Source organism: Orbicella franksi, chromosome 2, assembly GCF_964199315.1.
Source record: "Orbicella franksi chromosome 2, jaOrbFran1.1, whole genome shotgun sequence".
Lineage (NCBI taxonomy): Eukaryota > Metazoa > Cnidaria > Anthozoa > Scleractinia > Merulinidae > Orbicella > Orbicella franksi.
The window spans coordinates 3,227,585-3,239,701 of NC_138146.1; the positions used below are offsets into that span (position 1 = coordinate 3,227,585).

Genomic DNA, 12,117 nt, shown 5'->3' on the forward strand with positions numbered 1-12,117 from the left:
ATTCCTTAAAGACTATGAAAGATCTTGGCCAATATTTAGCCATTTTGACCTCATACTTGGTCAATAACCCATATTAAGCCACAATTTTGGGGTTGTGAGCAAATACCAAAACCATCACCACCCCCACAGCTCTCTACTCAAAAAGCTTCAAGGGTACACTTTCAGGTAAATCACCCATCAGGAGGCTGGGATCATACCAGAATGGGGAGGGGCCTCTTTTGTAAGTCTAAAATGTATTTCATGTGAAGCTCATGCTGAAGATTTGTGAAAATTTAAATGATTAACAAAATAACAAATATTCACGATACTTGGTGTAAGCTGCACATGTACAGAGTAAGTAAGTTGAAAAGTGAAGCCCATTTCAGGATTGGATAATTTCAGAGCCATTCTGCTCCAAATTATTGTCAGTGAAACTGCATGGCCCGGAATATCCAAGTTTCCTATTCTAGCATATGTTTAAACTTACTTTGAGGTGTTAATAAACAATTAATGGATGAGGTTTTTGTGATATCCAGAATAATCAAGGTCGAGGTAGGGGTTATCAACTGAAGCTTAAGGCTGAGGCTGATAACCCTCACTGAGACCTTGATTTTTCTGGATATTGGAAAACCCGAATCTAATAATAATAATTATTATAATTATAGCTTTATTATACATTGAACAAAAAAAAATGGAAGTCATAATTTTGCTCTTCACTGACGGAAAGCAACACAAAGCGCACAAACTTGACATGCATATGATTACCCTTAGACATCATGCACCAAAGTCATACGACATGATTACTGGTGACGTTGAGTGATTATTGTACAATCTGCAGATAGATCACGTCACAGGCACTGATTTTGAAAATTCATTGTATGCTTTCAGCCAATCAGAAAAGAGATGGTGAGTTCAATGTAAATTGAAACACAATGTTCCTTAGCTTGCACCCCCAAATAAGAATATTATACTGATATGATTTCAACCTTGTTTCCCTTTGAAATTGACCCTCCCAGTTTCAAAGGGAAGAGCCCAGAGGACAAGTTTGTAATATTACCCGAGTTTCAGGCTTTCCAACTTGTGATCATACCCTAAAACCATGGCCTGTGGACCATTCATTTTTCCACAGCAAATGGGGTTGATCAATAACAAAAAAGAAAAGATCTTCAAAAGATGCTGCTTGGAAAACTGAGTTTTTTGCATACATTATATCTTGAAAATGAAGAGCAAACCAGTGAAAAAAAACTTAAGAGCAATGTTTCTCAGGTAAAACGAAGCCCACATGCCAAAATTCAGCTATTTTTGAGCACTTTTAAAAATCGCTTGAAAATCTAGGGGACGTTCTTGTCCATGGTCTTTATTAAAGACACTGTTGGCCATTATGAGAGACACTGTTGGACTTTGTTGTTCCAAAAGATATCCATTCTCCAATTTTTTTTCTTTCAATACCACTACCCTCCCTCTGGAAACTTCACTGTAGCCTTCCTTTTAAAATAATTGGCTTAAAACACTCTCACCAAAGATTTAAACCAAAGACTTTCCTTCATGTAGATACCTCTGCAGGATCCCCAAATTACCCAGTTATGATTATACATGTATGTCTCTTGCACTAACACTAATTCCTCATAAACAACTTTTTAATTTTTATTTTACATTTTTTACATGTGGAGTTATCACACAACTATGATACAAAATGCCATTCATAAACGGCGTTTTTCATGTGATGAATGATTGTTTACAGTCTGTTATCTGTACACTGTACAAAACCATGCGGGGTTTATGTGCATGGCTATATAATGAGGAGGATTATATGTACATCTAATGCACAATTAACTTGCACAATGTACTTAAAGTAGTTTCTTTGTACAAAGTGGTGCTCAAGTTTCATAAAAACAAGCTTTGTCAAAGGATCCATTGCCTTGATAGTTGGTTATTTACTAAAAAAATAAAATAAGACACTGCAGGACATTGGTGATATTTTCAACATCACCATATAAAAGTGACTAACGTGTACTGAATTTCTCCATAAGAAACACACACCAATACAAACTTAAAATAAACAAAGAGCACAATTCAAGACAGTTTTTAAGGGAATGATTGTGCAGTTCTCTTGATCTACTACCATACACTGTATATCACAAGGGCTTGTTAAAATAAGGTCTTTTGAAAATGGATAATTTTATATAAAGTTAAGTTATGGGGTCAGTAGAGAACATTTTAATACACAGTAGTTTTTCTGTGTGGCGGTGGTTCCTTGGGCGGGGTGGGTGGCAGTGGCCGGCTGCTATTGAGTTTTTTCTCGTGGACTGGCATATTAGGAATTGGATCCAGTCTTGATGAGCTCATGACAAGTGAACTGCTTTGCCGTATTCCTTCCTTGCCTGGTTTGGTTTTTGCCTGAAGTGGGTTTATCACGCCAATATTTGGTGTCGCTTTGAAAACCTTGTTGAAATTTGTTTCCCTGTTGAGCAGCTCCAGTTGAAAATACCTCTTTTCGTCCTAAAAAAGAAAAATGAAATAATTTACATGTTAAGTGAATTCCCATAACATGATTTCCCTCAAGGACCAGGATGAGGTCTGGCAAATCCCAGCCCCTGTAGATCTGGCCCCAGTGGTCTGACAGCTGGATAACGATATCAACTGGATAAATCGCTAACCAGTGAATAAGTGTTAACAAAACAAAGCTATCTGCTGGATAGTTATTTATCCGGTGGATAGCATTATCCACCTTTTGAAACCCAGGCCTGGAGTTGTTAACATGAGACCAAAAGTCCTCAAAGTTTTTTTCATTTCACTGCATGTCATGTAATAAAAATGGTGTAAAACACTCATAAAGTAAGTGAACTTAAGTCAAAGTTGTATCAGGTATTTGTGCTAAAGGGAATGTTTTAACAAGGATAATTTATAAGTCAGCACCCACCACAAGTTTCTTCATGTCCAGTTCTCTCTCTGCCAGTGCCCTCTTGAGTTGTTCAATGAACTCCAAGTCTTCTGGTCGTGACTGTCGGCTTCTGTATTTTTCTTCAGCCTCTTCCAGCCTGCAAACAAAAATACAGTGTAGATCCATTTTAAGCCTCTACAAGAACACAATTTATACATTTTATTCCCAATTGATCACACAAGCCTTGGTTAAGCTGTCACAGAAAAGACTATGACCACCACATATTTCCAGAGTCTGACTTAGTCATAATTTTTGTTTGACAACATTAAATTTAACTCATTGCAGCCCAAATCACTGACTACTCTCTTTGGCTACAACATCAATGCATTCATAGCTCTCTACCTAAGGTAAGCAGTTAAATTAGAGGGTTTCATTAACATTTTCAGCTGGAGGGTCACTGGTTTCTACAGGTGGGCAAAACTATCTGAACTGAACTTCGTTATTAGAAAAATGTTCTGCTAGATAGTTAAACCAAGTGGGAAAAATTGTCGTCATAGCCAGTTACAAGGGGTGGATCCAGGATTTTTCTTAGGAGGGGCTGCACCACTAAGGAATGGCATAACTGACTGGTGAGGTAAACAAATTTTAAAAGCAAATAAGAAGAAGACAGCCTAATCTCAGGGGGAGGGGGTGCACCCCCTGCACCCTCCCTCTAGACCCGACCCTGGGTCAATTGGCCTGGTGTCTGGCCCTTAATAAAACCCCTGTAAATTATATATCAGTATTTTGAGACTTTTGAGAGTCTAAATACTGGTACTCACATTAACTGCAAAGCAGAAATCTTGTCACTAAGCAGTTCTTTGGCTCTATTGAACTCTGTTAGTAGGGCTTGAGTCTCTCGCAAATGATCTGCAACTAACGAGTCAACCTCTTTCTGGTGTGCTTTGGCTAAATCTTCTTCCCGTTTCCTGCAAAGCAAACCACATATTACATAAATCTTACCCCCAGACAAGACTTGCGCACTTCTTCAAAATGATATTCACTGGGCTAAAATTTGCACTTGGAATACTGCAAGAAGGGTTGTGCTGAACATAACTTGAATTTTCTGTCTGTGAGTACATGTACAAACGTGCTTAATCTCTCACACCCCCCCTCCCTTGCCCCCGAAACTGAAACAAAATATTATGCTTTATTGCATCAGATTCATCTAGCACCTCACCTGATTTGTGAGTTAGCCTCTCGTCGAACACTCAATATTTCTTGGCCTTTGGCTTGCAGTTCACGTTGTAGTTCCTCCATGTTGCTTCTCACCTGGCTGATCTCCTCATCCAGTTCTTTAATCTGATATTGTCTTTCTTCTATTTGCTGCTTCAATTCCTCTATCTGTTTCTGGTGCTCTGATTCCTGCAAAAATGCAGAGAGCATATTTATATTTATTTATTGCTACACCATTAGTATTGTGAAGCAGTAGTGTATTGCTACACTATGGCATGTGTTAACTTAATGGCCCTTATGTACATCGTTCAAGTGTGCTCTGTGTATGACATGGATTACCAAATATTAGGCACAATATGCACTTTAGACCATTGAGTAGGGGCACAGTATCCACTGCCAACTATCAGCTGGTAGAAACATTACACTCGTAGTCTTGACAACTGCCAATTAAGTTGACACTTACCTCTCTAGAATGCAATTCATTTGCTCGCTGCAGCTGAAGTTTCATTCCTGCTAGTTGAACCTCAAATTCCCTATGCAGTCTCTGCATTTCTTCCTGTTGGACACGCAACAGCTCACTCCTCATATTTTCTAGAAACGTAAACAACACGCATTTAGGTCACTGCCACTGTACTAGTCTAGCTTTAAATAATGACACTTCATCTAGAAGCATAAATATGTCATAAAAAAAAACATGATCTGAATGGGTATCAAACTGATTGCATGATTCATTTCCAGTCATGTGAAGTTTAGCAGACTGCACTGTTCACACAAAGTGTAACACAGTGGGTATTGTTTTGTATGAGGTTGCTGACCAATACTAAATCTGCAATGCTTTCTTCACCAGGGAAAGTTGTAAAAGGCAAAGATGAAGCACAATAACAAAATTCTCAAGATTGTACAGCCAAGCATTAAAAATCACCTCTCACTCTTGATGCAAAACTGCATATGTAAACATCCCTCACCACACGTACACTTTTCACTTTAGACTGACCTTGCTCGTTTTCATGTTGAATCGTCAACTCTTCAATGTCTTTCACTCGTTTCTGTTCAGCTTGAGATTTGACAGCGTCTATCATGAGTTTGTTGGCCTGAAGTTGGGACGTGATCTCATCTCTGTGACTCTTCTGCAGCTTGCTCTCGCGTTCCTTAACACAAAAAGATAATACATGAACTTGTAAAATATCAGATCTTTCAGAAGTGATGACTGGGGTAGGGGTGTACTCTACAAAGTTTTATATGGGTAGGCTCCACCCCAAAGTCCAACCCATTATCCTTTTGTATATTTATTTACCATTTTGACAGAAAAGGTATTCCTTTATACCTTTAATTGAAAAATGTGTCCTTTTACACTAATACTTTCATAATTGGCCTGTATAATGACTAAATCACCAGAAAAGAAATTCCTCTATTAAAATGATTTACCATAGGGTGCGTCTGTTCAATTTTAATACGAAATATTTTAATTAAAGGCACTTTGAAATAACTAAATGACAGGTTTTCCTGCCCTTTCATATGTACCTAAACATGTGAAATCCCTTCCCTTTTATATCCTGAAACCTGAAAAAGGTACCCCTTTGGATGGAGCCTCCCTTATTAGTTATAGGCCATAAAAGGGAGTACTACCCACCCACAGTCCTTCTCTCATACATTGTATCTCAACAATACCTTTAGTTCTTCATCTTTTATCCCCTCAAGTTTTCTCAACTCTTCCTTGTGTTGCTCTATCATCTCTTCAAGTCGCTTGGTATGTTGCATAGACAAAGCAGCCATTTCTTCCTCCATGTGTCGCCTCTGCATGTCAAGTTCTTTGCGCAAATCAAGCTCAGTTGTCGTTGCATTTCGGTTTGCCTTTTCCAAGTCACTTCTGGTTTCAGCAATCTGGATAAAAGAAGTACAGCTTGTTACTGTTATAATTTCTTTTAATCAGCCTGCAATATTACTGAATGTCATGCACTCTTAGTTATTACACGTTAATAAATCAGTCATCGTTCTATTACAAGGAATAAAGTTATTACATGTTCATAGTGCAAACTTACTTTTCCATACCAAGTTACATGCAACCTTATCATAAGGTAGACTTCAATAAGCAGACTTCACAAAAGCCAGTACTACAGAAGTCTATTTATTAATAACTGTGGTCTTGCAACATTTCCAACAAAAAACTTGTACTAACAAACTTCTTGGAGTGTTCAAGAATGCATTTCTTAGCAATAGCAAGATGTGCAACCTGTATATGATAGAACACCATTGTTGAGTAGTTCATCCCACTATATCAACATCAAACGCCACCCAACTGTCTCTTGTAAACTTTATATTTATTAATTACTATTCCTCAGAGGGGAATTTTTTCATCATTACATGTAGCTAAGGAGATCTTCATTTTCAAGACCTTCCTCTATGAATTTCATCCATAACTTACAGTGAGGAAAATTTACAGGATGAAACAGTTGCTGGTGAGAGTGGACAAAGAAAATTTTCCATCAGGCAGCACGGATGGTTTGGTTTGTTTGCAGACTGAGAAATTGTAAATTATTTCAAAGACAAGGGCAAAATTGCAAGAGAGCCAAGGGTAAACTGGTCTGTAACACTAGCAGATCACAAATCTCTGCAGAGCTTAATGAAAAAAGAATTTTTCAGGCAAATTTAAGGCAAATCTCCAGAAGGAGTAGATTTGAGGACAGGATGAAAGACTTGCATAGTACAGTGTATGTAACGTCAACACTGCTATGTGATGTGTTTAAATATTTTGCATGCCAGTAGCTATAGATTGTCAAGATGCCAACAGACAGTAATACTTACAGTTTTCCTCAGAGTATCAATTTTGCTCTGCAGCTCTGCTCTTAGTTCATCTCTCTGAATATCTTTCATCTTTGTTAGTTCCTCAAGGGACACTTTGTTTTCTTCTCTGTGTTGCTCATTCAGCTGTGAGCGCAGTTTACAGCATTCATCCCTAAAAATTGGCAGAAAAGGGATACCACTCAATGCCTTTGAAAAGAAGGTAAAATCTTCATAACACTACAAGAGTCATTTTACACAAACACTGTTTCTATAGACTAAGTTGTTCCATAGTTTTAAATTCTGTAGAAAACTATTCTTTAAATTACCTTTACTGTACATCATAAAAATGGAAAATCACCAAAAATTCAAATATACTTCTGAAGTATACTCCTTTGAAAAATTTCAATGATTATTTGATTCAAATTTTGAAAATTATGCCCAACACTGCTCTATTTAAGATCATGTCTAAAAACAACCTCAACTTAAATGAGCTACATGTACATGAACTCGATAACAGATTAACTTCCACAAACAGGGAACACTCAAAAGTTGACTTGAAACAAAAAGATATTTTTATTAGACATGAATGTTTTCACAGTTTTGTCTGTAACTGTAACTGCAAGTAGTCACAAGCCATAAATTCTTTGAAGTAAACATGACCATATTTCTGTCACACTAGATCATTAACCTTTTAAACACACCTTAATCTCTCACTCCATTTAGTATCCAGCTCGTTTGTTAGTGATTCTAGCCGAGCATTCAGGTCAATTTCTGCATCCTTTCGTGCTTTGTCATGGAGTGCTTGAAGCCTGTACATTTCATCCTAGAGAAAATACAGGCCCTCCAATTAAACATTTGAATGGCCTTGATCAATTTGCATTATCTAATCAATCAAAAAAATGTAAAAGGGGCAACTTGGTTACTAGCCATTCCTCTGATGTGAAATCCTATACAAATACAGTTAAGCTGCACTTAAGACTACCGGTACATGTATTCCATGTTCTCAATCACCCTTATAAAATTTGACCCAGGAAGGTTTCAAGTACAGTGTATAACCATAGCAGCTAAATAAATAACTTTAGAAAAAAACAAAAGCAAAAACAAAACAACAAAAAAAGAGCATTCCGGCTTATATTGACCAAATGTACCTGTAAGATCAGCACTCATAATTTCCCATCCATGGTTGCTTTGGTCAGCACCAAAAAGCTAATTACGCATGACCTCCAGCTGGTTCTGATTTGATCCTCAGAAAGATCAGAACCTGGCAGAGATCATGATTTTTCTTCACAAGCATGAATGGCACTCAGAGCAAACTGCGTATTTTACACACCCGGCAAGCAAAACACGTAAGCCCTACAAAACCCCATATGAGACCCCACAGTGCATGGCCAACCTGAAAGACTGCAGACCAGCATTGGCTCAAGTCATACTTTGCCTACATGTAAATTACATTTAGCCACATTACAGACTGCTACAAACCTTCAACAATGAGAAAAAAAAAGCAATGTGATACAGGCACCCAAAACTAGAACCACTATTCACTAGCTTACACAGTACTGTACTTAAAAAATCCTTACCATTGACTTTGCATAGTTGTTCTCGGCTTCCTTCAAGTCACCGTTGGTTTTCTGTAATTCTTCTTTAGACTGTTTGAGTGCCTCTTTCAGACTGTCAATATGTGATGATGCAGACCCAAGTCCTTTTTCACTATCATGAACAAGTTTACCTAATCTCTCTACTTCTTCCTCAGAAGACTTCAACTTAGTTTTTAAATCGCTACAATGGCTTTCAAATTGGGCAATAACTTCATTTTTCTCCACACGCAATCTTTCAAGTTCTTGCTCAGACTTTTCTAAGAGGTCCTTCTCTTTTTGCAATAATTTCTCTTGAAAATCTTGTTGCAAAGTCCTCACACTGGCATTGTGTTCATTGCCGAGTTTTGTTTTTGTTTCCTCTAGTTCCTTGCTATGATCTCTCTTTAACTTTGCTGTAACCTCTTCCAGCTCTCTTCTCAGTGACAATTCCTTGCTGGAGGACTGTTCATTGGCTCGTTTCAACTCAGCATTATATTTTTCCTCCAAGTCTGCTTTTTCCCTCGAGAGCTTCTCAATTTCCTATCAAAAAACAACAAAATTATACAACTGAGCTTGTACAGTGTGATTATCTACATAAGGGAAAGTCCTGGGGGGGGGGGGGGTTGCTCTGTAAATCTTTGGGTAGGGGAGTGCTGTTGGGACCCTGAAACCCTAGACCATAATCAGGTTGATTTTGCAACTCCATTCTGGAGTAGACACCAAAACTCCTACCCTATCCCAGACTAGCTATTTTCCACAAGCTGATGAAAAGTCTTATCTTCACAGTCACAGAAGCTACATTTGCCAGTCCATGGTGTTATAAGTCTGGTCTGTTGAAACTTACAAGTCAGTCTTGCTTTGATGTTTATTGTCTGCAAGACTGAGATAAAGTTTGTCAACAGTTCATTGGTCAGTTCTAGAGAGTTTTGATTTGGCTATTGAAACTCAAATTATGTCACTCTGTTTCAGGTCTAAATCTCTTCATGAATTGGCCTTGCTTACATGTATGTCATCATGACTAAACAGAGTGTAAGTTGCTGGCCGTTAAAGGCCACAGTATGAATATAAATTACATTTGTACAGCTGTATCCATAAGCTTTTCAGCAGTAAACAATCTTTTATTATTTTTTACCTGTTGAAGTCGTTTGACCTCAGAATCCGCTTGTACTGTGTGAGAACTAAACTTCTTCCCCAATTCATCATGTTTGCTCTCAAGCTTGTTCAGTTTGCTTTGCAGACTGGTTATATTGGCTTTAAGGTCCTTGATGGTCGTTTCTTGAGACAACTTTGCTGCATCAAGCTTGCTAATTTGCACTGTTAAACAATTTCACATTGTAACCTTAATGTTTGTCAGAAACAATTAAATTTATTCCCTGAGAGAGACCAATCAGGAAGTGTGACCTTTTTAAGTGGGTCCTAAAGAGACTTTTGTTGCCTTGAAAATCATTGAGACCCCAAGAACCTTTGTGGAAAAATTGAGACTGCAAGATGCACATACATGTAACCTCCAAAAACCCAGACTGCAAGACCCATGAAATTCGATGAAAATTTTACGAGACCATGGTTTCTGAAGGACCATTCGCCAACCTTTCTATCGACAACTCATGTGTTTCTATCAATGTGACATGTTTCATAGATTTGTAGATGCATGTAGGATTTGTGCGTGATGAATGGAAGAGTGAATGCGCCTAATGTATATGAGTGCTAACCACCCACTGCCATATGATTAGCTTGTACTATATGCAATATTATTATGTAAATTAAAGAATGATTAAAGTGACATAATGAAGCAAGACTTGCCATATTTATAGAGTGAAACAACAATTACTGTGTTATCGAAGGGCATTGCACAGTGTTATAGTGTGTAGTGGTTATTTTTTAATATGTTACAGATCAGTGACAGGTGCTTTAAATACAGTCATGTTAGTGAATGTGGAATGTATTTGAAATGGATGAACTCACAGTTTGCTACTTTTAACCCTGCGATGGCAATGTCAAGAGATGGAGATTTGTAAACATCTGTTTTTACACAAACACAATGTAGGTCACTTAACATTAATTTTTTTTCATCTAGAAAGTTAAATTATATATATGGGCCTGTTTAAAAAATGTTTCCTGCAGGTACATATACATGACTCTATGAGGAGACGATTAATCATGAGAATACACTACTCCCATTGGTAGCCTGTTTAGTTTGATTCAAGCATACATGTACTGAAGTGATGTTTCCAAAGTTCACCTGCTCAATCATAACATTGGTTATCACACCGTTCAAAGCAAAATAATATGATTTGATCTCCACTCAACATAAACTTTCTCAAGTACGTAGAAAAACTGCATTTTTGTTGCAATACATAAAACGAATTTTCACTTTAAAGTTATTTCAGAAACTGCCACAACAATTACATTACATCACTATTGTTCAACACTTAACGATTAGCAATGTTTGATCGTATTGTACAAACGAATAAATTAACTTACTTGATTGTCGGGCGATTTCTTCTTCTTGCTCTTCACAACGTTTTTTGGATACGGTTAAATTGTTTTCTGTATCCCTCAAAGTCTTCAAAGCTCTAGATCCTTCTAGCCTCGCTTCTTCAAGTTGTTTGGCCAAATCTGAAGAGTCTCCCTCCTTCCCTTGTAGTTTTGACTCCAGCTCGTTCAGTTGCGCTCTCAAAATTGACATTTGCTGTTCTCCATCACTAAGTTGATTCAATAATTCCGAAATCCTGTCCTTAAAGACTCTTTCTTGTCTGTTCCATTCAGATTTAAGTACCTTCTCTTTCTTTTCCCACTCTTTTAACTGTTCTTCTTTCCAAGTTTCCTGCATTGCATGCGAAGCTGCGAGTTCATTTTCGTAAAATGCCTTCAGTTTTTCCATTTTTTCTTGATATTCAGATTCAATTCTCCGCCTCTCCTCCGCAGCAACATCGCCAGAGGACTCTACAAGAGCAAGCTTTTGCTGATATTCTTTTTCAAGCTTTTCCTTTTCTTTCACAACCTCGTCATACCGCACACGATGAGCTTTCATGAGTTGGTCGATTTCATCATGGTGTTTGCTCGTCAGTTGTTCAATAGCTTTGTCTCTATCGTCCTCCAGTAACTTCCTAGCGGCTTGAAAATCTTTCAAGCGCTCTTCAAACTGCTTTTTGGCGGCCAGCAATTCCTTTGACATCACCAATATCTTGTCGGAAAACTCTGATCTTAATCGAGCTTCATCCTCCCCATTTCGACGCTTGAACTTTTCAAATTCCGATAACGCTTCCTCTCGTTGCAGACGTTCCTTCGCTAAATGCGATTCCAGCATGTCGATCTTTTGTCTTTGCTCCGAAACAGCACCCAGCCTTGTTTTGAAATAGTTCATTTTCTCCTTCGTTTCTGCCATCAGTTTCTGCATCTCTTCTTCATGGGCTGTTTTCATATTTTCCAGAACATTTTCGTGTTCGTCGTTCTTGGTGTTTAGCGCGTAAATAACCTTCGTAAGTTGGGCGATTTTTTTCGACATCTTAAGATGCAAGTCTGGAGTAACATCCGCACTAGAATTACTCCCATGACTGGCCACGTACGTGCCGTTTCTATGCGGCATACTGTGAAAACTCGAAGCTGTCTTGCTCGCAGCCATTTTGACTTCTTTTCCAATGTTCTCAATGCGGTTACCATAGCTACGAAGGATAAATAGCCCTCTTG

The 12,117-nt window shown here is 38.0% G+C and overlaps 1 protein-coding gene across 1 annotated transcript; it reads right to left on the reverse strand.

The window, feature by feature from the left end:
• Positions 1–1,589: 1,589 nt before the first annotated feature.
• On the reverse strand, positions 1,590–12,089 carry LOC145477099 (protein FAM184A-like). The gene is made up of 12 exons (XM_081455478.1): positions 10,912–12,089; positions 9,563–9,744; positions 8,434–8,970; positions 7,558–7,679; positions 6,878–7,028; positions 5,744–5,956; positions 5,070–5,223; positions 4,539–4,666; positions 4,080–4,264; positions 3,682–3,828; positions 2,900–3,017; positions 1,590–2,478 (listed from the first exon to the last, which is right to left on the reverse strand). Exons 1-12 carry the CDS (start codon positions 12,050–12,052, stop codon positions 2,197–2,199), a joined length of 3,360 nt encoding a protein of 1,119 aa, XP_081311604.1. The 5' UTR covers positions 12,053–12,089; the 3' UTR covers positions 1,590–2,196.
• Positions 12,090–12,117: the final 28 nt, after the last annotated feature.

Excerpts from the sequence above, each read along its gene's own strand:
- LOC145477099 (XM_081455478.1), bottom strand. The coding sequence starts at position 12,052 with ATGGCTGCGAGCAAGACAGCTTCGAGTTTTCACAGTATGCCGCATAGA. Across the intron at positions 9,745-10,911 it reads AGAAATCGCCCGACAATCAA|TGCAAATTAGCAAGCTTGAT; the intron begins GTAAGTTAATTT and ends ATTGTTTAACAG. Across the intron at positions 8,971-9,562 it reads AGGTCAAACGACTTCAACAG|GAAATTGAGAAGCTCTCGAG; the intron begins GTAAAAAATAAT and ends GTTTTTTGATAG.